The sequence below is a fragment of the Battus philenor genome, unplaced genomic scaffold, assembly GCF_028537555.1.
Source record: "Battus philenor isolate CCGP_79_NKW_IND1 unplaced genomic scaffold, ilBatPhil1.0.hap1 SCAF_6, whole genome shotgun sequence".
Lineage (NCBI taxonomy): Eukaryota > Metazoa > Arthropoda > Insecta > Lepidoptera > Papilionidae > Battus > Battus philenor.
Genome location: NW_027181726.1, coordinates 6,931,706 through 6,959,002, shown reverse-complemented (window position 1 = coordinate 6,959,002; position 27,297 = coordinate 6,931,706). Strand labels below are relative to the sequence as shown.

The 27,297-nt window shown below is 36.0% G+C and overlaps 1 protein-coding gene and 1 non-coding gene across 8 annotated transcripts in view; one reads left to right on the top strand and one right to left on the bottom strand.

The window, feature by feature from the left end:
• The window catches only part of Tlk (Tousled-like kinase), a 29,327-nt gene extending 4,349 nt beyond the window's left edge, over positions 1-24,978 (top strand). The window contains exons 2-17 of one of the 7 annotated variants that reach the window (XM_068773252.1): positions 2,810-3,062; positions 7,352-7,437; positions 9,449-9,502; positions 17,264-17,354; positions 17,915-18,067; positions 18,313-18,473; positions 19,528-19,617; positions 20,053-20,193; positions 20,720-20,925; positions 21,251-21,497; positions 21,809-21,960; positions 22,355-22,498; positions 22,741-22,888; positions 22,967-23,217; positions 23,304-23,523; positions 23,947-24,978. In XM_068773252.1, the coding sequence (XP_068629353.1) occupies positions 2,990-3,062; positions 7,352-7,437; positions 9,449-9,502; positions 17,264-17,354; positions 17,915-18,067; positions 18,313-18,473; positions 19,528-19,617; positions 20,053-20,193; positions 20,720-20,925; positions 21,251-21,497; positions 21,809-21,960; positions 22,355-22,498; positions 22,741-22,888; positions 22,967-23,217; positions 23,304-23,523; positions 23,947-24,129 (2,400 nt within the window). In that variant the 5' untranslated portion in view covers positions 2,810-2,989 and the 3' untranslated portion in view covers positions 24,130-24,978. Of the gene's footprint in view, positions 1-2,635; positions 3,063-7,351; positions 7,438-8,881; positions 8,974-9,448; positions 9,503-17,263; positions 17,355-17,405; positions 17,643-17,914; positions 18,068-18,312; positions 18,474-19,527; positions 19,618-20,052; positions 20,194-20,719; positions 20,926-21,250; positions 21,498-21,808; positions 21,961-22,354; positions 22,499-22,740; positions 22,889-22,966; positions 23,218-23,303; positions 23,524-23,946 lie in introns of those variants that run through there. The other 6 variants (XM_068773253.1, XM_068773254.1, XM_068773256.1 and 3 more) reach the window with 6 other exon arrangements.
• A 1,850-nt stretch (positions 24,979-26,828) lies between these two features.
• Positions 26,829-26,917, bottom strand: TRNAY-GUA (transfer RNA tyrosine (anticodon GUA)). The gene is given in 2 exon segments: positions 26,829-26,864; positions 26,881-26,917. It is a non-coding gene; the product is annotated as a tRNA-Tyr (tRNA).
• Between the last annotated feature and the right edge of the window lie 380 nt (positions 26,918-27,297).

The window sequence follows — 27,297 nt, the reverse complement described above, 5'->3', positions numbered from 1 at the left end:
AAATTTCCAAAACAGGGATTTTATTAAATTACTAATTACTACTGGGAAAAATGGCAGTGCGAGCCGCGCAAAGAGAGTGCGAGGAACATCTAAGTAGTCTGTAGAACATATAATGTCGTGAAAAATAAACGTGAACGTCCCATAAGATTCTGCATTCGGAACCGGGTACCCGTAGGCGCTTATCGACCGCCGGAATCACCGAATCGCATTTCGCCAGTCAACCCTTTCCAGTAAGCGGCGGCCTTTAACCACCCTCGCCTTACTTATTCACGAGCCACGCTAATGACACCGGCGCGACGGCAAACCCACGCCACTTGTCTTTCTGCTCCATTTTTTTTTATAAAATCTTTGTGTTGATTGTTTTTCCTATTGTTCGATGGATTGTGCTATATTCTAAATTATATGTCGAAATAAATAGTTACCTTTACCTAAAGATGGCTTAATTTATGTTCATCCTTAAATTTTATTATTTAATACTCGAAACGGCGAAACTAATCTTTGGGCCGCAGCATTTTGGAAGCTAATATAAAAAATAATAATAATATAAAAAAGGACAGATATGAACGAAGACATAAGCTTAAACTTGTATATTAATCTAAAATGTTGCTACCATTCGAATGGAATACCTTAAAGTTTATTTTCACATCGAGTCGAAACAAATTCCCGTCGGTAAAGCAATGGTTCACAGCTTTTCGCCCACGGGAACTGGTTTCACGACGCGTTCTTGAACTCGCGGACTGCAGCCTTAGTGACTGCATTGTGCGCTGCTAATGTCGTTACATAATCGTACTTTATTTTTATATTTTATTTCGATATTATGTGAACATTTGTCGGTTATAATATTTTGTTGGATGGCTAAGACGATTTAACGATTCAAAAGTAAAGAAGGGAAAGAAAAATGTTGTAGTGTCGACGTCGGGGGCAGGGAGAGCTGGGTGTTTAGGGGTGCGGTCGGCACCGGGAGGGAGTTGTATAGTGACGCGATCACGTGTACATTTTGCAGCCTGTATTGATCCCGTCGTCTTTTTCTTGTTAAATGCGGGGACCCTGCGTAATTTACGCCAATTCGGTTTTGTTACACGAATTTGCTAATTCAACTTCATAGCTAAGATAATCTTTCTTTTTTAAAAGTGTTGTATGAGCACTATGATTAACATAAAATTGAACAAAACTGTAGAGTACGTGATATAGTTAATTTTTATAATGTCATGGTCATTGTTATAACGTCTTTACGCAGTCGTTTTAGGAACCATAATGTATTTTTGACTCATAACTCTTAAACTGGTTTTAATAGTTTTATATTTATTTATTTTGTTCATTGAATACTTTGTTGTGAATATGAAAAGGGTGCCTCTGCGGAATGATATCTGCAGTGTTGTATGATGTCTTTTATGAAATAGTGACGCTGTTGAACTGCGTCGCTGTGTTAGGCACTTGCGAATATCTATCGTTTAGAATCAAAAGAGAAATTAATAGAATTAAAACTTCTTAAAAACTTACGTGTATACTATGGTTAGATCGATCGTGTTTTACGAGCAATAGGCAAATTAGAAGCACAAAACAAGGCCGAGAGATTGATAATGAATTGATAATTTTATACGTACTTATTTATTACATAGTCATGGATATTATACAACTTACTTTGGTTAACTATTAGTATTTAGTTGTATTTTGGTTGAACAGAGTATGAGAAACTCAAAACCATTGGACTATATTGTTATTATTTCGAATTCATGTGCTATGTTTATTTGACCACATGATCGATGTAAATGAAAGGGTGTGAAAGGCTTTGACGTGTATTGGGATATAATATTGATATTGAGTGACATGTGCGTAACGATTCAGTGGCCGTAGGAAGCGATTAGCGGAGCAAACGGCTAACCGCAGGCATTCGCAGCGGCAGACAAGAGACAGAAAGGAGGCGTGAGAGGCCGCGGAGGCGAATGCGATGCGAGATTGTGTGCGCCCGCTCTATTTTGGTCGCGGCGGCGGTGGCACACTCGGCGGCTAATCGGCACGTCACGTGACGGCCGCCGGAAGGACGCGGGGCGAGGGCGGGCTCACTTGCGGGAGCGGCAGGGCGTCGGAATGCAGTCACCACCGCTCGATGCACGGCTCGCCGATTGATCGTCGACCTACCTCGCTACTTAACATTCTATTATTCTATATTTATGTTGGACGCTCCGCTGCTGTTCGACCCCCAATCATCAACTGTTACATGCGATGTTGAAGTGTACTTTACGGTATCAAGAGTCGGTGAGACTCATTAACTACGATGTTGTGTTCTAAATTCAATAAACGTTATCGGTCAGGTGTAATTGATAAATGAATATTATGTTTCACCCTAAACTGTCCTCGGCGGCAATGAAATGTTAAAAGCCTGCTTAATGTCATATAACTGCGGGGGCGAGTGCGTTTTTATTTGGGTGTCGTCCGCGCTAGGATGAACTGACTGATGAGTGTGGAGTAGAGGCAGTAATTGCAGCGCGCGGGATTGCAGGCGGCCGCCCCCGCCCCGCCGCGCGCCCCTCTCCCCGCTCTCGAGCACCGTAAGTAAACAGTCTGGTGTTTATCCGCGTCTCGCTCGCACCGACCGCGTCGCGTCGCGCCTCCGAGGTGCACTCGCCGTTCCTATTATTTTCGTGACGGGTATTGCGCCGAAGCCGATTCCCGCATCCTCGCCCCGAGACGCGAGGTCCGGTCTCGCGGCGGAGGCGGCGGCGGCGGCCGCTCGCATCGCGCGCCACTCTTCGCCCGCGCCCGACCGTCGCACCGCTCCGCGCCTAATGAAACCTTTACGTTTCGTCAGGTCACAGTTGACACTCCGTTGAAATCGAAAATGCGTCACGTTCGGGCGGACGGCGAGCGCCGCTGACGGGCCCGCGGCCGCAGGGGCTGGCTGTGACGTGCCGGTGACAGTGCGCGGATTGTGTACCGGTGTGCCGATGAGACACGTGCATGTGCATGGGGTGCGGAGCGGAGTCGGAAGATGCATTTCAAGGAGTCGTTCGCGATGAGCGATCGTCCGAACGAGCGCGCCCGCCGCAACTCCCGCTGCAAGGGTGGGTGTCTGCAGCTCCGCCACCCTTACGACAGCTGTCGTCATGTGGTTGCAGTTCCGTTACGGTTTAGCTACACCCTCACACACCTATCTACATTGACACATTCAAAAATTATCAATGCTTTACGCAGTTTTACAGAAAAAACTTATTACAATGTGTAATAAATTTATACGTAGCGAGATCACTTAACAATCGAGTACAATCGCAGGCATTTCGATTTCACGCGTTGCTGTGTAAATTTCAAGGGCACTTAGTAACGTCTTGGTTGGAATAATTTGAGGATGTTTTTTCTCTTTTCATTAAAATGATAATACAATCGGGTGAAGCGCCACGCTTATATTTACAAATGATTGTTCTTCAGTTCGATCTAGCTTTAATAAGTTGCCACTGCGGTACGGATAGGCACGAAAGTGGCACAACGATAGCGTGCGCGAATAACTTCGCGCACACACCTATCTACGTAGCAGGCAACTATGTTAATGTAAATATCCAATTCTTACACATACGTGCATGTACCAGTTGTTAGTTCTTGTCAGCGTTTTCAAAGTAAAAATATGTGAAAACGTACGCAAGCAAACATTTATTGTCAGTTTGGTCTATTCTGTTCGGGGATAAAATTCAGTAATTGTATGAAAATTACCATTTTCTTATTTCAAGGAAAAGACTATATAAATTCTTCTCGTGAACGTGATTTTTATGTTTGTCCAAAACGGGGTGGTTAGTTTGCGTGTTTATTTAGGTAGCAATGGATATTATTTTAAAACGTATACGTTATCGTGAATTCGTGCTCGAACCTGTAAGACTAGGCGCAATTTTTAAATATTTATTAACATTAAAAATTAACCTCTTTTCTGATATTTAAATGCTGAAACGATTTGTGAATAAAACAGGTATAAAATAATACATTTTTATAAAAATTGTAAACAAAACTTAATTAAGGCTCAATGTCGATTCAAATTATTTGTTTACATATGCAAATTATATAAAAATGTTGTGTGGAAGGAGTGTTTTCTGTGAAAATGCTTATAATATAAACGGAAATATGAAAACGACATATTTTAATTGGAATTTACTTTTATTAACACGATGGCTCACTTATTAAAATAAACAAACCCACAATGACTAAACACTTAAGTATAACACACATATACATGTTCAGTCGCCGTGTCGAACTTAGCATAGTGCAAAATCATAGTCATTTATTCCGTCTTTTAATTTATGGCTTTTCATTTATTTATTATAATATACTTAATTTATATTTTTATCGCATATTCTTTATAAAAACTATCGACTAGAAAAGGCAGAGCTATTTTGAAATGATATTAATTATGTTTACCACTTTATTTAGCCTACCTTTCGTAATCTGACTTAATCTTGACTACAGTTGCAAGACGAGTGAGAAGTCATATATACAGTATTACGAAGTATGCGTTTCCAATTTTTCACGCAAATACATTTCGTTCAAAACAGTATACGCCGAGAGGTCATGGAAGTTTTCCAGCCTCCAAGTTCAAGCAGCCCGTATCGATCCCGTAGTTGTTTTCAGGCTTAGAGCAACCTCTGCTGTGGAAGCGCATTTTTAATTGTAATATTTAATTTATGGTTCGCAATGTACGTTTAACCATTAAAACATACACGTATAATAAGTCGATAACAATAATATCTTTAAAATAAAAAACAAGTCTAAATAGATGTCTTTCACAATACTACAGGTTTCCAGTTGTAGCGCAGTTTAATAGGACGTAAATAATCGTCAATCTTTATCCGATTTAGTTTAGTTAAATATGATCGTTTGACCTTGACATTGACGTAATGGTTTAACCATGGACATTAATTAACATTAAGGTTATTTACGACACGTTGTCACCGTTTGTGAATTAGTATGTCACAAAATGCATACCATATTTATTTGATTTACATAGATGTATTGTTCTCAGAGTTCCCTATGTGTTTGTTTGAAAAACATGTTTAAAGAATAGATTTTTTTCTTGTTTATCTTATTCTTGTAAATCCAGTGTCGAATATTAAGTTGATCAAAAACCACGATTTTGTAATCAGATTCATAGGTCACACTCGGCATTGACAGTCGGTTCGTTATAAGCCTCAGGGCGACGCGGTAGGAATGAGGAGGACGGGGGAGGGCGCCGCAGAGGATGGAGGCACACGGAGGTGAGATCATAGTGGCGAGTGGCCCGGGGAGGCGATCAATATGTACATTGAACATACATACGTACCTACCTATATAAATAACCGTACCTAACTTCTCACAACTCGACTGTCTGCTCCAGATACTGCGCCAAAACCCCGGTCCCCGCGGACCTCTCCCCGCTGCGTTGCTCATTCTTTTGTTGAAAAAAAATATATAACGATAATCCATTTATTGTTTGTGTTTCATACGTTTGCCGTCTATATTATATATATGCTTACGAGATAACATAAATAAATATATATTACTTTTAAAGCCACTATCACTTTACCTATTCAAATAATTCTAATGTCTTATATTACGTAATCTGTTGTCCGTTTTTCGTTTTCCTAAAGTCGGAGCCTTGACAAACGTGGTAATGATGGAATATTAAATGTCACCAGATATTTAAAAAAAAAAGCTTCAGTAATACGTCGCTGATGAGACACTGATTTTGTTTTGATTTTTATTCATCGTTACTAAAATCTTTCATTTTCATTTATATACAACTAGTACGAATAGGCTATTAGTTTTATATTAAAACAATAGGTCGGCACATATTTTCAAAACATGACCTTTAGTTATTAAGTTATTAAGATAGATCTACATGGTGTGAGGTCATTTATAAATATAAGTGCATTTATGTGCATACGAATGTACAACTTTTCTTGCTTTACTCATTATTTTTAACCGAATTTTTAATTTATTCGATGCGTTAAAAATTAATATTGGAATACTACTGTATTGTATGTCCCTTGAGATGTTAATATCAGTGCGTAGGAAAAGAAAATATTGTATTGAAATCGAACAATACCAACGAAAAAAGAGATTTATTTAAATTTACCCAAGTACCAGACTACCTATTTAAAATCAAGGCATACCATTTTTTGTCGTTGTAATTTAAAATAGTACCAAAATATTTTGAATGTCGTTGATTCAATGAAAGATATCTTTAATTTGTTCATTATAATCAATAAACTGTAAATTTTCAATAACAATTTCATTTTGAAAACCGTTGGTTGTATGACGTGTACAAGTAAGGTGCTCATTTATTTCAGTAACATTTCTTACATAATTAGTCTTTCTGTTCCCCTATTAACTATAACATACTCCATAGATTTAAACATATTTTGATAAGCTGTTTTTAATTAGGAAACAACTTATATGTAGCTTTAGTTTAAGACGATAAAACTTTTACTAAAAATATATAAAGAAATTTTGTGAAAGTAATTTATACGGAAATATAACTTTTTAAATATCATGTAAAGTGCTAGGAGAGTGTCTATATATAGTTTATACTATAGATAATTTCCTTAATTAGATTATTCTAATAATGCCAGGATTTCGCAGATATGCAACAATGTTCCTTCTTAAATCCAAATTATAATTGCATACCTTAATTGTTGTCAATTGGCTTTTAAAGTACTGGGGACTTTTGATGAAATTACTTAGGTAACAACATATTTTGGAGCCTACAATGATATACGTCACCCGTTACCGATAACCTGCCTTGGGATTTCAATCCTTTCGGAGACTTACGGACACTTAATGTTAGTTTACAAGAGCAAAAGTTTAAATTAAAACGTAAACGAAATAACGATGCAAATTGTGTGTCGTCTGTGGCTTTACTTCGCAGCCCTACAAGCTCTATGATAAATGTGCTTTTTGGTATTTCTTCATCCACGTTGCGCTTTTTTATTCGTTATTAATTATATTTTCAAGGACACTAAAATAATAAAAGTGTTAAAAGAAAGACTAAGTTTTTTTTTTTAAGAAAAAATATATTTTTTTGTATTTACTTTTTGTACAAACTGCTTAATATTATCTAATTATTTCTATAACATTGTCCCAAAATATTTAACTTCTGTGCTCATACTTGTATCGTATCCATATCAACATTTTTTGCGGATTTCGGGCTTGCAGACCTAAAATTCGACGAAACTGAAAGCCACAAGGCATTAAAATGAATTAAAGCTGTTTTAAGTACAAATTACATAATGCAGTAGTTACCAGTATAACGTAGTTGACCTTAAAAAAGAACTAAGAAAGCGTCTTAGATATTGGTAAAAATTACCAACATATCGTAACAGTGGAAGTGTTTCAGGCGCTGGCGTCAAGATGGAGCACTTCCAGGCGGCGCTCGATCCTCGCAAGCAGGAGTTACTGGAGGCTCGCTTCTTAGGCGCCAAGGTAAAGTTTTGATTACATTTTAAATCAAGTAAGGCAATGTAATTTCTTCCTATTTGTTTCTTCCTAATGTCACATGAATTTATTTCTAAATATTAACAATGGTTTATATTTGTAACAAAAGATATGGGCTAAAAGTATGTTTGATGCGCAGAAGTGAACGATAGTTGTCGCTTAAAGTGTGAAATGTTTCTATCAAAACGTCTTGTAGCATGGACTGTCAACAACTATGACGTTTAATTTACATTCTTAGCATGAGTCGTCGTAAACTGTAACTTATGAAGTTAAACCAAATAACTTTGCCTTTATTGCGGTTATAATTTGTTCAAATTTCTAGACAAACAAAAAAAAAACGCGTTTTTGTAAAACAAAATGGTAATGCTGACAAATATTTTGACATATTAACTCTACTAAATTAATATCTTTATAAGAAATTCTACGTAAATATACATAGTTACGAAAAAATCTTTATGACATTACGTATTATTATTTTGTTAATTTAAATAATGAATGTTTTTTGACACTATAATGAATTTTTAATTTTTCCGATTTGGTCTATCCTTTTGCTTATTACAAAATTAAATAAATCATTATTGTTATTACACATTGACAGTTTATTTGCAGTTTGACGATTAATTCTTAACAAATATTTGACAACATGCATTACAATGACTAAGATATAGTAATTGGAAGTGATGTCGTTTTCGATTAGATTCTTTTGTTCTCCGTCTCACGTTTCCTGCGCTCGGTTAGCTTGTTAAGTTTATCGGTACCGAGGAGACGTTTCTATGTATCATTGGGCTACGTCACTGCACTACAGTCTCACCGGTTCTCGCTTACGTGTACAAAAGAAAATGGCGGCGCATCGTGCAATCGAAACTAAATCTCTACCACGGTGTAGTTTGAAATGATTAGTCTCGTATATTGGAACGCTCAAGCAAACAGATGATTGTTACGTAATTTTTCTATTTTCGATGTATTCTGAATGTATAATTGAATGTCTGTTTATGAATCTTAAATTACATTTTTCGTTATTTCCGGTCAATCTGAATACTATGCTCTTTGGTTTATAATATATATCGAACGTTCAGTGGTATATCGCAACATGATGTACACAGAATTGTTGTAGGCAGGTTATGTGTTTACACTTTGTTTATTATCGAATGGTAAATAGATAGAAGGATCGCAGCGACGAGTCCGTCACGTGATCGTTGATAACACGATAGTTCCAGCTTACACACCTGAACCGCTTGTGCGCGCTCGCTGGCGCTTATATGTCGTTAATTATGCGCTCGTATGTTATATTGTCTCGACCAAGTAAGTGATGTGGTAGATATGTATTTCTATTATGTGTCTCGCCTTCGTCCGTTTCCCCCTCCCCCCGTCGCACTCCCCTTGCCCCCTCTCTGGTCCTATTGACGCGTCATTTTGCCGCGCCGGGCCATTGCTTTTGTACGTTGTTTTGTTTTATTGATTATTCAAATGATCCATTTTATCGATCACGTTGTACCCATTTGTCGCTCACCGGAACGATATTAAGTGAGTAAATTAAATTTTAATGTTACTTATATACGATCCCCGCTTGGCAACATGTTTGTGTCTAAACTTGTGGAGATGCACTCTAGTTCAACTGTACGTACTGCATATAAATAATTATGATATCCTACGCGTAGTGCACAACGACACGTGGCTGTAGATGTATATAGGTCCAAACAATTTCGTCACTAACGACAAAATGGCGGGCGAACGTAAATAGTTCATCGGTAAATATATCTTCGTGACTTATCGGCTTGTTTGAGTGCTTCAGGAAACTAGTTGATCGAAAGTTGAATATCATTTAAACCAGTTTACTGTCTGTTTTAAAATATTATGTGCAAAACGATAAACTGTTTTCAAAGCTGGTCTATTTACATAAAAACAGTAGTACGGAAAATGTGATGATTCATCAATACAACGACGAACCGGGAACATTCTAATCTGGTTAACATTGAGCGCATTGATCGCGTGTTTGCAGGTGAGCGCAGGGGAGATACTAATAGAAACCCAACGAGCGCACGAATTCAAGACGGTGAGTTGTTATCTGTTATACAACTTACGCAGGCGTTTGCTTGACGTTTCACTTTGTTTTTACGCGTTCAATTAGTAGTCACATCTGAAACGTATGTATCAAATTGGCTTAGTGACACTCGGTGCTCGTGTGTCCACAAACCGTTGCATGATGGCATACGCTAATAATAGATTATTGGTCGTCTAGTCAGTAGGTATCATGCCACGTTACGGCGCCAGTCACCTTGACGTCGCGATTAAACTTTCGTCAACAATCGCTCAAGTATTGATTTAACGAAAGACCTAAATTTTATACGATTTCTCCTTACTACAAGTATTTATATTTATTGCGCATGTACCGTTTGTTTTATTTGCGTCAGGTAATCACAATTTGCTTTATTTTTATGTAATAGAATGTATACTACTACAATGTGTGGTGTATAATCACAAAATTACACAAAAGTCACTTTACGGTGAAATTACATGTAACTGTTTGTCTGTTTTGTTATTGCTTAATGTTAATTAAAATTTTTCGTTACCTTATCTATATTATAAGCAATAAGTTGCAATAGTAGCTCGTGGGTTTGTTCAAGTAGGTACGTCTACTTTAACGCGAATTGCAATCAGCATATCGGCAACGAATACTGCAACGGATGATGTTAGTCTATGATAAAATTGTTAAACCGGGTAGAAAAGTGTGTCGGTGCGATCGGCCTCGGAGAGCGTAGGAAAGCACTCGGGGCCGTGGGGTCAGCGACACCGGCCGCCCCCCCTCACATTCCGCCGGCTCTGCGCTATCTTCCATAAAACTTCCCTAATTTTACCATTTGCCCGATAAATACACATACATCACTATTCTCAGATTACATAATTAATAATTATAACGCTTTGTGATATCGTTAAATGTGTAGTTTTTCCTTTTATAGTAAATTGATAATAAAATAAAATAATTCAGCTGTAATTTTGTTTCTAGACAACTTCTTTAAGCTATTAACAACCCCTAATTGCATTTTTTTTTAAATTTTCTGTAATAACAGCGCCTTCCAATGAATTTAGCAGCGCAAGTAGGTAGACATGTCTCGCACGATAATTGGCACACTAATAACACCGCACTAAGAGAAAAAGAGAAGTAGGCATAGCGCAGCGTTCAGTCAGTTGGTTTGCACATTCAACTCGAAGGGAAATTATAATATGGCGCACACGGCCTCGCCCCGCCTCGGCTACATTGTGCCGTCAAACCTCATTCCACCGCTTAGCCGCCCGGTTCCGCAGTTATTTTTACACAATCCGACCTTTCGCACCGTTCGACACCGCACTCCAGAATAAATTTATCTACGCAGGTTACTCGCCGCACTCACATTTTAACAAAAAAAATCTTTGTTAAATAATCACTCGTCCACATACGTAGTCTTGTCGTATATAGTAAACGCCAGGTAACGCATTTCATTTTTATAAATTCAACATTAGAAAACAATTGTGAACCAAAATATAATATCGTTGCGTGAATGCGGCAGAGCGTGCGCTCACACCGGCTGCCGCGAAGGCAATGAACGCGGGGCCGGGCAGGCGGCGGGCGGGCTGTCATGCGTCAGCTGAGCGTCACGCCGCGACATTGCAAGGTCCGCCCGTACTGCCTCGCCTGACCCACTCCGCCGGCCGGCGCTCTGCTTCCTTTCTATCGCGAACTCTACTGTTTCTTACATTAAAACATTTGTTTATTTCATATTAAATCAACTTACCAAACTATTACTAGAAATATTCTTAATATACACTAACAGATAAAGTGCGAACGGCGAAAACAGCCGGCAGCTGCCTACGTAACGTGCTTCAAGGCGGCACGTCATTTGTTGTTGTGAATGGAACGGTGCGCATGCTCGCTACGCTCGCTTGGGTAGTAAAGCCTGTCGTTTAATTTTAGCGCTGTCATTAGTTTTTTGTTCAGTAATAAGCATTTTGATGGGACTCTCCGTTCCTTATTTGATGGATTTTTTTAAACATAGTTATACGAAATTTACGTAGGAAAAAAATAATATATTTTATAATTAATTTAAATAAGTTTTTTTACGAAATAATCTTACGCTTTTTATTAATAATGAAAAATATAAAAAAAAATCTCTCTATACTCTCTTTCAGTGTAATTGTCTTGTCCAATATAATAATGTCGTAGTGAATTAGCAATATAATCTGTATCTGCAATATATTCTTTTGGTATCTTTAATAAAATAAGAAGAATTCTTCTTCATTTCAAATAAAGAGTATTTTTAATAAAATTTTATGTAGAATTTTTTTTTTACTAAAATTGACGATTGAAAATCAATCCGAGTACCAAGTTATTGAGTAGTAATAAATGCTATTCAAGAAAAAAGTATAGAATAAACCTGAGATAATCTATTTTATAAACAAAGACGTTAATAATAATTAATAAAATGATAAAATATTTGTTCCATTGCCTGATGGTTCTAAAAGTTCTGAAAAGATAGATGTAATTCCAGGTCTTTTTAATCTGTAATCAATGATCGTATGTTTATAAATAATACAATTATGAAATTAATTGTGCAGATAGAAACTAGCGTTTATATAACCGTTATAAAATATCAGTAAAACTAAATCTAACATTCTGAGTTGCGCATCCTGATTAACTATACAAATGTTGTTGTTATGATATTAAAAATACAAATTTCGAGAAAATCGTGAGGTCAATGTATATTTATACATTCCACATATAAAATAGCCGATGACGACCTTATCTTTTGAGTTTCTTCTTTTTTTTTTTGTGAGTTTTCGAATGCAGGGAGAGTGTATGTGAGCATCTTTCTACAGCGAAATGATCTACGTGTGTTTGTTTATATTATTTAATCAGTAGTAGGTATTTTTCTATCAAACTTATTTTTGTCTAGATTACACGGGTATTTAACCTGATTACATATTTCGTCTGCCGTGATTGATTTCTCAGGGAATATGCAGGAATATATGCTTAGTAATTGTAAAAAAAACTGGAAAGTCGATACTAGCTTGAGAGATTGTCAATCAACGTGGATAGTTTATAGCTTTAGAAGTGGTTTGGTGATGTGTGATCATTGGATACTAATCTCCAACATACACACTATTGGAGCTAAGTCAGATTAGACAAAAGTATTTCCTTCATTGCTGTATGAATAAAGTAAATATATTAACAGCTTCGACGATAATCGAAAGTGAATTTGAACATTTTCATATTTTCTGCTGAAATCATGTAACAAATACGAATTAAAGTGCGATTAATGTCTCAAGATCAGTTAAATTTTTAGACAACTAAACGAGCGACTGTCCTCTACAATAACGATAAACCGTTGGCGTATTGGGCCTTGTGCACTATATACTTTATATTGTGTCAATCATCAATACGTTGTTTTTTTACGCAATTTAATTAAGGCAGGTTTGGTTACGATTTTAGTTATCAATAGACATGATTATGTCAGTGATTACATAACCATCATGGTATCTTGTAAAACATTTAGTAATGTTTATATAAATTATTAATTTGCACTCGAGAGCTCCGCTAAGGAGACAATGCAAATGATGAAATGACGGACTTTCTTTTTAACGCGATTTTTCACTCAAATCGTTAGAAGTTGCTGATAATATGATAGAAAAAAAAAACTTAGAATGCAAAGGGTTAATATAGAAAAGCCGGTTTGTTCTTAAATTAATGTAGTAAAGTAGTAAAATTTTATTTTTGTATAAAACACAAAATCCAGTTGTATTAGCATTAAACTCAACACGTTCAAAACGTGGTAGTGGTAGTATTTTGTGATGGATTGGTCCGAGTCATGATATATATATATATATATATATACATATATATCATGATAATAATATTTTGAAATTTCAACAAAATGTTACTTAATGTTTCCGTACTTAAATAGAAGTTGTAATTGACGATGTAAGGATAAGTTAGCGGACTTAATGCGATTATTAGTACGCAGTGTCCATTGTATGGCTTTTTATGTTTACATTTCCAAGAGTTGTTTCTCTATTGCTTGAAAACTTTTTTTTCTCAGTTCTGAGGTTATTACGCGTAAGCGAGATAAGTTAACTATGTCTTTTGGTAAAGATGTTTATTTTGAGCGCGAAAAAAGAACTTTTGTTTAAGGTTTACCGCCTTAAGAACGAGAAAATGTTTATGTTGATGACCGGTCGCTATAGCTGTCTCAAATTGGCGATAATCGATAAAAACTAATGCAGAATATCGCGGATGTCAAATGAAGAGTTCTATTTAAAAATAAAATAATTAAAAAACATGTAAATTTATTCATCTGTATTAATGGTCAAAATTAATTAAGAGAGAGCAATAATGCTTCAATAATCATATTTTCTTGACGAAACCAGTTCATGGAAAGACGCAACGATTGAGAAGACAAAATCATGAGGAAAAACACAACGTGCATACTGTGAGAGCTACGTATTCAGGCAAAAGCTGACTGACGTAACTATGACAGTGTGTGCCTAAGGGAGATAACTTTAACGAAAACCATAGATATATTTATGCATGATAAATTAAAATATTGCATAAAAGGTGATCCTTTTAAGTAATGTTTGTACGAAAAAAATGAACATTTTTGTTGATGCGAACATGAACGCTTTTGGCAGCGCATAACATCACGGATTCGAAGGCAGCAAGACGAATACGAAACTAGAAATAATCAATATTGCAGGTTCGGGTTCGAATCTCGTAACGCTTCGTTGGTGCTGCACACTTGCGGCTGAAATTGCGCCGAACCTCCCCCCAACCCCTCCTCGTATACCCCTCGCACTAGAGAATTGGGTTAAACAGTACGCGGCTACACGTCGCACCGGAAGAGGGGATTTTGGGGTCCGCGGCACTGCGCTTTCACAATGAGCGCGCGACGGAGATGTGACTGAGTATTGATTGTCTTCCACCTAGAGACGCAGTTTCCTGCGGCGCAGTAATGCACACGCCCCTTCCCACCCACCCTAGCTGTACCTAGCTGTTTGAAATTGGTCTAGAGTTTTTTTTCATTTATTTTGATTTCATGAATATAAATATAATAGATTTACAATAAAATAATTAGTTGGCAGACATGTCTTAACTTCTCATTGTCATCTACTCGATGTAAATACAATTTACGTATTCTTTTTTCCTTAACAGTACTATATACAGTTCTTAAATTCAAATTATCTAAGTATACACAACAACGGGCTTCTACAATTCTATTTGATACAGTTTTTTTTCTCATTGTTGCCTAAAAAACAAAATATAGTATTTTAATATAATAGTGTCCCTTTGCCATGCGATGCAAATTATTATCTGTATGTTCAGTTTGTTGAATCCTATCTTCAAAATGTTAATATTATACTAGCTTAACATTGATATTATGCTGCAAGTAATATATTGATAATAAGTATATCGCTTTGCATAAAAAGGTATTACACATGGTACTTTTCGAGTAACTGAACATTTGATTGATGAATTAGTTAAAAGTGTGTTGGTACATATTGCTAGATCCGATAAAAATATTTATCGTTAGTGTTCGATAAAAAAAGGTCAAATTAATGTCAAGTATGGCAAACCTTTATTACGCTGTTACAGTTACGTTTTCAATATAAAATTGCGAGGGACAGCAAACTTACTTTTGGTTTTTACTATGTATAAAAGTAACGAGAAGTAAAACTAAAACTTGATTACAACATTTCTAGAATGTTCGTGATATTGCTAATGAGATAATCTTAAAACAATTAAAATAGTGTTTAATATCTCGTTTTACCGTTGATATTTAGAACCAATTAACCTTTTCTTCAGTTGTAACGAATGTAGGCACGCATAATGTATGTAGCAACGTAAATATTATGTTGCCAGCTCGCTAACTTTCCATTCGCCTGATGCTAGGTGAGCTAAAAATAGATATAACAATAAGCAATGCGCAGGCAAATCATCGGTCAATTTACGCAGTCTGATTTAACTATTTTACGTTAAACCAAAAGGAAACACTCGTTACACGTGTATAGATTGTTTCTAATAATAATTTCAGTATCTGTTATCTGAAAGTTACGTCAGTCAGCCTTGTCAAAAACATTTAACCGGTGAATATAAATAATTTTATTAGTGCAGCCGTCATATGATCCTGTTTACCTTATCTTAAAATGAATTCGGCCGAATCACTACGTATTCGTATTCGTTTATTGTTGTTTCCATCGATAGTTCGGTGAAGTGGTGGTCGTTTTGTATGGGAGTGGTGGGGGCAGGAGGCTCCGAAGGGAGTACAGAGCGGCAACGCTACGGCGATAATGCTAATATACCCGATTGATACGTGTCTCACAATATTTTTTAACCCATCGCCGGCTAATAATAGCTTCTTATTGCCGCCGGATAATACGCATTGATCTTTGTGTAAGCTGTTGCTAACTGCAGACCCGACGGCACGGAATCGATCGTTTCTGTCGACAGCGCTTTCTTGTGATCGCCATCGCTTTACGGAATATAAAATGTATTACAGTTGTCAATTTTAATTACGAAAAAATATATATTCTATATAATTATTATTCATAAATTCAGGGCATTTGGATTTCTTTTAGTTTGAAATATAATCATAAAATTATATGTGGTATTATGAATATAAGGCAATTAACAATGTGTTAGAAAATATGTATGAAGTGCTTTTATTGTTGAAATAAGTATAACTTAATTGTGGAATAATAACTGCCGCGTAAAAAATGTGATAATGCAAACATTTATAAATATGTACACTAATTATAATGATATACTTAAATAGTATTTAGTATGGTCGGCAGGTATTATCATAATATGTACGAGATTAAACACCAAGTACTTCATATAACAATTTCACCATTGCCTGCGTACACAAGTTTATCGCGCTCGACGCGCTCAGTGCTTGGTGAATACTTATATACATTTAGGTGCCTACTGACGTACCTTATATAGGCATACATACGTCTATCTATGTTTATGTTGTATACATCGCAGCCACAGACGCCTACGTAACACGTCCAGTAAGCAGTTTGTTGTGGGGCACGAGCGCCGATATCACGTACTCGTTCGCCGCAGGTCGGTGGCACTCCGCCCGCCGCCCGCCGTTGCCACCGCACCTCGTTGCGGGAATAATCGGTCAAGTCGATTTCGTACATACGTTTTACGAAGCTGCTATGCATATTTTCCAGTGAACGTAATGTTCACAAATATTAAATTATTTGTGGGCGAGAATTGCCATAGATACATACCTAGTAAAAATAAAATAACATTGATTTTTGACCGGCGACAACCTAATTCATTGCACAAAATAATATTATGAGAACTATAGGCTGTTGACCCAACACATATTCTTAGGTAGGTTTGTGATTAAAAAAATATTTATTTTTTAAACTGTAATGGTAGTTACTTGTGGAGCTAATAGATTTACTATTTTTTACTGGATTAACAATGCTCTCGGCCTTGTATCCTTGTAAAATGGCGCCTCGCCCGTCGTTATTATTATTACATTCGGAGCAAACTTCGTGACGATCTCCATTCTCCACACCCCCCGCCGTTACTCCTCCCCGCGGATGCGTATCCGATTGTTGCGAGCCGCGACTGGCGTTTACAACTTGTCAAACTAGTTAGGTTATACCGTCAGTTGAAGTGAAAATTAAATAATGTTATTTAAAAAACATACGATATTTATTAAATAATTTGTTACTTTAAACGTTGATCGGCAGTAGTGAAAATAAATATGTGTAAAACGGGTTAAGCTGGGCGAGTCATATGTAAAGACGCCATCTTTCTTTACAGATGTCAGCTGGGTCACAAATTCAGATGGCACCACAAACTACTGTCAACACGGGGCAGCCACTACATAATCAGGACTCCAATATGAGCACAGGTAAATTGTGGATCGGTGACGAAAGTGGATTAAAATATCTGTGCTGTGTTCAGTGACTTTTACGTGTTTACAACACTACTATTCTGAGACAAATTTAACCTGGAAGATCGAGCTTTTGTGGAAAACCGTAATTTAGACGAGTGTGCACAGTGTATAATGCCGGATAGGAACTGTGAATGTGCCTCTTTTACTTCTGTTATATGGGATAATCGCTTGCAACCATGCAAGATTATGAAAATGGACTTAACGTAAACTTCGTCGGACTACAACACAGCTTATTGTTAAAAAGTGAGTTTTTCAATCACGGTGTATAGTTAGATTTTCCTAACTAATTTAAAAGTAGTGATTTGAATTCAACAAATTTGTGCCATAGTTGCTACCACGCGTGTTATTAAGATAAATATTTTTTCTAAGTGTATACTGTTTTACTTTTTAAGTAATATGGATAATCCAATTTATCACTTACTGCAGTAACATCTTATTACACTGATATACTCGTATTAATTTTCATCAACAAGTCTATTTACTTAATTAACATGCATTGTGTGATTTTTTTTCAGGGTCTTCACATAGTGACAAAGAAATTGATGCTTTAACGCCTGAGAAATCTGCTGCTATGCGAGGCTCAACTGTAGGACCTGGTAATGCTCTCGTGCCACCAATTGGCGCTACACCAACAATTGCTGTCCCTGAAAGAAAACGGAAGCGGAAAGGTAGGACCAGTTACATATTGTCTGATTATTATGCTTAATAAATTATGAAATTCAACTTTTACAAATACAATGTTTGTTACCATATATTGTAAATTTTGTGAAAAGACTAGACTTCATGTGTATAAAAGAAAAATCTTCACTCATTTCTTTTAGTCTTACTTATAATAAAAAATGTGTGTAATGATAAGAAAAGTTATAGCGTTAATTGTTTTAAAATAAATGTTATGTCAATTATTCCATTTTAGGTGAAGAAGGTGTCGGTGGCGGTGGAGGAGGAGGTGGGAAACAGAGGCATAATTCTTCTGATAAGAACATTCGGGAATATTTTTCTAAACATCCATCATCTAGCCCTGTTAGACATACAGGTGCTAAATCTCCATCTCCTCAAGGAGCTAACTATCCTATGGTAATTTCAAAAGAACTTTACTAATGCTAGAGAGCTTGCTATTTATTGATATTTATTGACAATTATATGTCTTTCTAAGTAGTTGTAAGCTCAAACTTTTATGTTTCATTATCACTGTTATTTTCTTTATCTCTTATTTTTTGGCCAAATAAAATAATGTAAAACTACTACTCTTGAATAAAATAGCAACAAGGTTATGTAATAGCAGCAACTCTTTATATTGTGATCGTTTTGACACTACGTAGTTGGTCCTTAAATACTGTCACAAGTGTAATTATCAATAAAACTAAAATAAGGTTTTTTTTTTTACTTTCAATTTAAGATGTTTCTGTTTTTGACACATTCCTTTACTCTGTGGCCATATGTTAATTTCTGTATTCATGTATCCATATATATGTCCAATTAGGTTACTATTTTACTTAAGGATGATTTTAGGCTCTCTAGTTTAGGACATATTTTGGACACTAAAACTTTCAAAATTTGTAATCCAAACATTTAAGGTCTTGACTTGACTGGAAGAGAGGCCAATCTTCATGCCTAAAGATGAAAATATTGTGACACTCAAAGCCAAGGTAGTGTTAGCTTAGTGTACTGTAGGAAAAGCCATGGGCTGCCTGTGCAAGGGGGTGCCAGAAAGATCTTTCCAAATATCTTCCAAAACTGTTTGGATAAACTTTGTCTTTGGTTTCTACCCTTCTCATAAAAATATACCTCAGTAGCGTCCGATGGTATGTGACTCAACCCATTTGAGACAGCACATATTTTTGGAGACCATCCCCAGAAACCAAAATTTTTTTTTGCTTTATATTGGCCAACATAAAGAAAATATAAAGCAAAAAAAAAATTTGGATTCTGGGGATGGTCTCCAAAAATATGTGCTGTCTCAAATGGGTTAAATTTTTAAAAAAATATTTATATAATGAATGCATGGAAAAAAAATCCCAGTTTATTCCTATTTTTTTTGTGGCAGTGCCTAATATTTAAGGACCAACAAAGAATTTTTTTTGTTAAACACTAGTATTTAATGTGTATTTTTATTATTGATTTTGCTCAGTACCCACCGTCACCTTCGCCTATACTGCCTTCGGGAGCTGACTTCCTACGTTCCACCTCACAACAGCGACCACATACTTCTGTGAAACAGGTAATATTTTGGTTTTTAAATTTTTATCAACACCTATAAAACTTAATGTGCAAATCAAAATGTTTTTGCAAAGTTTTTTGGTCAAATGTTTGTAATACTGGTTGGAGAGAAGCGGATGCTGCTAAAAGAACTAAGCATAGTCTGTGACATTTATAATTCACAACTAAATTAATTATTATTTTAAACTTTTATGTACTATAGATTGATTATACATGTACATAAAAATAGTTTTTTTTTTTAAATGAAATATGTAGAGCAGTTGAGTTGTATTTGAAGAAACTTTGGGAATACTTTGTCTGTAAAGGCAAAAATAGGGTACTGTTCCAAGCAATGTGGAATTCACACAAATAGGGACTTATAAACCAAATTTAACTACAATAAGACCTAATTCAAGTATGTGGTATTTTTACTGATAACTTTTTATTTTATTGACAGATTCAAACAGAACTGACATGTCAGAGGATACAAGAGTTAGAAACTCAGGCGTCTTCTGACTTAGAGCTAAGAAATAATAGAATAGAAGAATTAACAAGAACTAATGAGGAGCTGAAACATCAGGTTCAAACACAGAGCAAGGTGTGCAATGTAGCCTTATATACTGACAGTGTCCTTTAGTTCTTTACCTTTTTTAGTATGATTTTCACCTAATCATACTAAAAACTGTAAAGAACCATAAGACGTTGGTTATAAAAATTAATAAGTTTATTATTACTATTTACTCATTGAGCAGTGGTGGTAGCCCAGTGGTAGAGGATTGAGATTTGGGATTATAGGTTGCGGGTTTGATTCCCGGGACACAATGTTGTAAAATTCACACTGTTCTTTAATTACATAGTATTGCCACTGCTCACCAATAAGTTTCTAGAGGAGGGGCAACATAATATCCGTACCATAATACGACACTGGGATCACCAAGCCACATGCCAAGTATGATTATGGTACAACCATGCAGAGACATCTTTGGTGTAGCCTATGTCTTGCAGCGAGAGTTCATAACTTGAAATGACAATCCATTGTCTGTCCATAACCATTTTCCAATAATTCACAGGATGTTTTATGTACAGCTAATTTATGTACAGTTAATTTTTTCTCAATCTTACAGGTAATAGAGCAACATAAATCACACATAAACAAATGTATAGAAGTTGTTAAAAAATTGTTAAATGAGAAAAGTACTATTGAAAAGAAGGAAGCCCGACAAAGGTGCATGCAGAATAGATTAAGGCTTGGACAGTTTGTTACTCAGCGTGTGGGCGCGACTTTTCAAGAAAACTGGACAGACGGTTATGCATTTCAGGAACTTACAAGGTCTGTTTCTGGTATTCCTAAGAGTGTTATCATATGTATTTAAAAATAATTCTTCTTAACTATAGACATGTTATTTACTTGCGATTTCTTCTAGATTCTTTACCATAATTACAAGGGTATAGATAGGTCCATATCTCTTAAGTAAATTACTCCTTGTCTCATTAATTTATAGGAGATAAATATTATTCAACTTCTGACAAAGTGTATCAAACTGAAATTTTCATGAAATGATCTTTCAAAAGATTTTATAAAGTTCTTATCCAGATTTATTATTTACACTGAATGAAAATCCTTTTCAATTGAACATGTTTTTTGCTTCGTGTAGGAGGCAGGAAGAAATTACGGCAGAGAAAGAGGAAATTGATCGACAAAAAAAACTACTTTTAAAGAAGAGGCCGTCAAATAATGAAGGTGGCGGTGGTCGAGGCAAGCGTACCTCTAGCGTGTCGGCTCCTACAACACCCCAGCCACAGCCGCTTCATAATGGAACAGATGCACCTACTTTTTTGAAACCCGACCCTCTACCCAGTATGACGTGGCAGGAATACTATGAAGCTGATGAGATTCTTAAAGTATGTGTTTTGCACCTGTTTATTTTTTGAGCACTTTGTAAATAGGCACAAATTTTTTAAAGCATTGAGAAATAATAATTGCCTTAAATACCCTTATCGCGGGATTAAGAAACCTACATTTTAATAGTAGACTCGGTATTATTATGTATTTGTTTGTAGTAGTCAGTAGCAATAAATAATATTTTTAGTGGTAAATGTAGAGGGTTTTTTCTTTCGAAGAATTAATTTAATTCAGGCATTAATAATTAACATCTGACGTAAACAGTTTGTATGTTATTATTAAAGATTTAATAAATTGTTGTTTTTTACAGCTAAGGCAGAGTGCACTAAAAAAAGAAGATGCTGATTTGCAACTAGAGATGGAAAAGTTGGAACGGGAAAGAAATCTTCATATAAGAGAGTTGAAACGGATACATAATGAAGATCAAAGTAGATTTTCCCAACACCCTGTTCTTTCTGAGAGGTAAAGTTGTAAATAAACTATAAGTAGTAATTTTTTATTCAAAGTTGTATCAAAAGTAATAAAGAGAGAGATGCTCGGATATTCGCTTCGAGATCGAAACTGATATGAGGAGATTTGCGGAAGAACCAGTCACCAAGGTACCCCGAAGAATTACTTGTCTGGACTGGAAATGGGCGGGTCCCGTTGTTAAGTTCGGCGGGCAATACAAGATTAATGAGGCGACCTTTAGGAATGCTTATGCTTTGCAGTTGGCGTCTATCGGTTGACATGATGATTTTTATAATTAATAATTTGAATTCATTTTATATTTAGAGACTACAAAAACAGCTCTGGTTTCATTTTATAATTAGCAATAGCAGAGCTCTTTCAATAAAGTGCACTGTTGGTTTTACAGGTATCTGCTGTTGATGCTGCTTGGAAAAGGTGGATTCAGTGAAGTGCATAAAGCATTTGATTTAAGAGAGCAGCGTTACACGGCCTGCAAAGTTCACCAGCTCAATAAAGACTGGAAGGAAGACAAGAAGGCCAACTATATCAAGTGAGTCTGTGTATGAGTCCCACTTGCACAGAATTGTTCTTCTATTTTATTTCTCTATGTCTTGGATCTTCAGAATTACCTTGTTGAGAGTAATTGGTATTGATAAAATCTTATGTAAATCATTATATTAGTACAAATGATTTTGATTCGTCATAATGTTTAATCATTGTAATTATTTCATTCTTCCATTTTTTGTTTCATTTGTTTATTTACTATGTTTACATTCACTGCTTTTGTTGCAGACATGCACTACGGGAATATAATATACACAAAGCTCTAGATCATCCAAGAATTGTTAAATTATATGATGTGTTTGAAATTGATGGCAACTCTTTTTGCACAGTTCTTGAATATTGTAATGGTCACGATCTCGACTTTTATCTTAAACAGGTAAGTGGCAGTAAGATTTGCTGTTAAACACTGTCTTTAATTATTGTTTACATGCTAAAGATTATTTTACATTTGCAGCATAAGACTATCCCTGAACGAGAGGCGCGTTCTATTGTGATGCAAGTTGTGTCAGCATTAAAGTATTTAAATGAGATAAAGCCGCCAGTGATTCATTACGATCTAAAACCAGGAAACATCTTACTGACAGAAGGCAATGTTTGTGGTGAGATAAAAATTACTGATTTTGGTTTGTCCAAAGTGATGGATGAGGAAAACTATAATCCCGACCATGGCATGGATCTCACCAGTCAAGGCGCCGGCACTTATTGGTAAATGTGTATTACAATTTGTTAATTAATAATGGTCGCTATTGAATTTTGAACAATTACTATAGAATTTATTTCTTTTTTAATAGGTACTTGCCACCTGAGTGTTTTGTAGTAGGTAAGAACCCACCAAAGATCAGTAGTAAGGTGGATGTGTGGAGTGTTGGTGTGATCTTCTATCAGTGCCTTTATGGTAAGAAGCCATTTGGTCACAATCAAAGTCAAGCAACTATACTAGAAGAAAATACTATTTTAAAAGCAACTGAAGTTCAGTTTGCCAACAAACCCACAGTCAGTAATGAGGCTAAGGTAAGAATTGACTATGAATTATCAAAATATACTTTAGAATTGTTACTTGAAAATTGAAAAATTGGGCATTTTTAGTCAGCACGAATCTTACATTCAAAAGTGAATGATGTTAGCTTATATACTTGATCTTTGCTACAGTTAGGATTTAGCTTCTTCAAAATTAATTGAACACTAAACAAAGTAATTTGCTTTGTTAAAAATCTCAGATTATTGTCATTTCTAAATTTGCATTGCAATTGGCTTGTTTTTGGTATTTCAGCTGTAGGTCATCCACTGCTGGACACAATCCTCTATACATTAAGGCCTTCTCTAATATTAATTTTACATAATGCCACCTTACAGTTATTGATTACAGGTTCTTAATAAGTAGTTCTTAATAAGTAATATGTAGTAGTGGTTTACTCATTATGTTTGTAATTTCAGAGTTTTATACGTGCGTGTCTCGCGTACCGTAAAGAGGAGCGCATCGACGTGTTCGGGCTTGCGCGGCACGAGTACCTGCAGCCGCCCATGCCAAAGCCGCGAGGCGCGGGCGCGCCCGCAGCGGCGGCTGCCGCGGCGCCCGCCTTCAGTGCCGGTCTCTTTGGCGCCGGCTCCTCGTCCTAGCCGCGCCGCCGCCGCCCCCGCCACCCGGCGGCGCAGTGAAACGTGCCCTGTATCCTGTACACTGTACATACTGACCGTTCGCGCCGCGAGTGACTGACGGCGGCGTCGAGCCCACGGACTGTTGCCCGCCCCGCCCGCCTCTGCCGCCTCGAGTGCCCGCGCGGCACACATGGGATCATAACATGGCAGAGGACTAATGCCATGTACATAGTGATTCGCCACGTGTTTGACGTATGTTCCGCCCGTATTGTATTCTCATTGTTGGTGTTGTGCATGCCGTGTGACTGATCGGCGCCATCAGACAATGCGACGTGTGGAGTTCACGAGTATTGGGATGTCTTGTACATAGTGAGAATCAGTTCAGTGTCTCCAATGGAAGCATTGCCATTGTCGCTAGAATTCGCTAGAATCCGAGTGATGTGTCGCCAATGAACGCATTGTCGCTAGACCGGATTGACGTGGTAGGTCGTTACGTGCTCGAGGACGGTGTTCTAGTGTCCTATAGGATTATAGCGTTGCGTAAGTGTCTTCAAGCGTTCCGCAGATCCGGTGGTGTTGCGGAACAGCCAATTTGGCTCCTCGGAGCGCTTGGACACGCCGCCCGCCCGAAGGCCTCTTATTTGGAGTCCTTCGACATACTTTTTAGTTTTGAAACTTTGTCAGTTAATATCCAGAGTTGTAAAATGACTAAATATCATTTACAGATTAAAATTGTTTAAGAATTATGCTTACTGTTGACTGTATTTATTGAGCAGGTGATAAAATGTGATTCTCCATTTACGAATGGTTAAATCCATTTGTCACTAGAGATGAAATCTTGGGACTATCCCTTGCACATTATATAAATTATCCCTATTAAAAAAGTTAAAAATATTTTTACAGTGTTTTCTTTGACAAAGTAATTGATTGAATAGCAAATACCTTACTAGATTCTGGCTAAGTTTTCAGTGTGTTAATAGATTATAAAATGGGAATAACAAAGACTAGTAAATGAAAGTAATAACACATTTAAAGAGATACATAAATGGATAGATTCGGCTTGAGAGAAGTTCAGGCTATTACAATGTTATTTAATTCACAGGCCTGGTCAATTGTCTTGTAAATGAATTACTCTAAGGTTGAAAGATGTGTTGCAGTAGCAATAAAATAAAAATAAACCTAGGCATCTTCCATTGACAGTTGCATCGGGGTGACTTTTTTCATAATACCCCTGCTGCAGGTTTTCTTTTACAGAAGTAATTAATTAATAATTTATTTCAGTATTACCTAAAACTTACAATTTTTTTTAATATTTAAAACAGACCACAACATCTATTATTAAAGTAATCTATGAGTTATTTATGGCAGAAATAAGTATAGGTAAAATATTGTAACCATGTTTGGCACAATATATTTATATAAAGATAGCTAAGTAACTAGAAAACTGCAAGCCAGGCTATGATTCTATACTGTGGTACAATATAAAGATAACTAAGAATACTTTAGGTAGAATCTGAAGGATTAAAAAAAGACGATTGCACTTGTTAACACATGAATGATGACACTTGAAAGAAATAAATGGTTACCAGGCTTTTGCATCCTGAGTGAGGTTATTCTTGCAGAGCTAATGATTTTTGTTTATTAGGAAATAAGTTTAAATCTCGAGCAGTGGGTAGATGACTGGGATTGACATTAATTTCAGGGTTTGATATTGCACACAAACAAGTTTCCAAAGGATGGACAGCAGCATCCTTTGTGTACTTACTTTCTGTAATACCATCACACTGCGATCGCCAACTCATCTGCCAAATGTGGCGATTAAGGTGGGATACACCTTCATGTCTTTGGGAGAGGCTTATGACTTACAATGGGCTTTGTTTAAATGTTTATTCCCAATACTTTACAGCTGCAACATCAAGGGAGCATGTCTTTTGTTAAAAACAGCAAGTAATAAATGTACAAAATTTAGCACTTAGATCTGGAATATATTACAAGCAATTTGGAAATAAACTGAAAATGTGAGAGTTGAGGTCTGTTTGCATATAACATGGAAATACTAACAAAATAGATAAAATAGATATTTAAAAAGAATACATTTGATTCAGTAGTTTAGATAGTAAACTTTTTGTGAGAGCAAAATATTCTTAAACTAGGAAATTTAGGTTTTATTTTGGAATTTCATCTAAAATGTTATATTTAGGCGACAAAGCTCATATAGGTATTTTTTAAAAAACCAAAATTCTGGAGTTTCGTAAACATTGGTCTTCATGTGTAAACTCTTTCACACACAGAGTTTTCTCTGAATGCTCAATATGCAGCATGCAAGATATTTTTAAAAACAAGAAATGATTTGCTTATTTTTGTAAGTTAACCTAATTTATAATAGAAAATAAGTTAACAAAAATATTTTTTTTGCTATATTTATCATTAGAAGATGCTGCAAAATATATGCAGTATACTTATTGAAGTATACTTAGGTTATTGAACCTCGAAATAAATATAGCGTTCTATACATTATAGAAAATAACTGCGTTAGTTCAAGGAGTCACTATATATATATTATACTGTTATTTTTGAAATGGTTTGTGGTTGTGGTGAATTTCATGTAGAGACAATCAGTAAAAATAGAAAAGACTCGGGTTCGTATATTTTTAGTATAAAAGTCATTAGGTATAAATGTAAACTGTTAGTTTACAAAGTTAAAATAAATAAAAATAATCTCCTTCGAGCCGGATTTGAACCAGCGACCTATGGATGTCAATGTATATCTCTCTACAGTCCACCGCTCTACCAACTGAGCTATCGAAGGTATGTTGACAGTAGAAAAAATGGCGTGGATTATTAAATAAAGAAAAAACCTAAATGCTTAAGGTATAAGTAAATAACGATAATGTAATAAAATTGATGCAAAATTAGTATATATATTCTGTGCTTGCAGATAGCTTTTACAGGAAACTGCATTTGGTTACTAAAGAGGTAATTAAAGTAATTCGTCTGCAGTTAACGCAACTGGCACTTATTGCGAAAACCTTTCCGTACTTTTCACAACAGATATTAAAAGAAGACCGTAAGAGTTAATATATTCGCAATTAATATTATATCATATACTCCAAGTGATTACTAAACCATTATTAGACTAATCCAAGGATGTAGTAGACAAATTATAGTACTCTTTCTCAAGTCTAATTT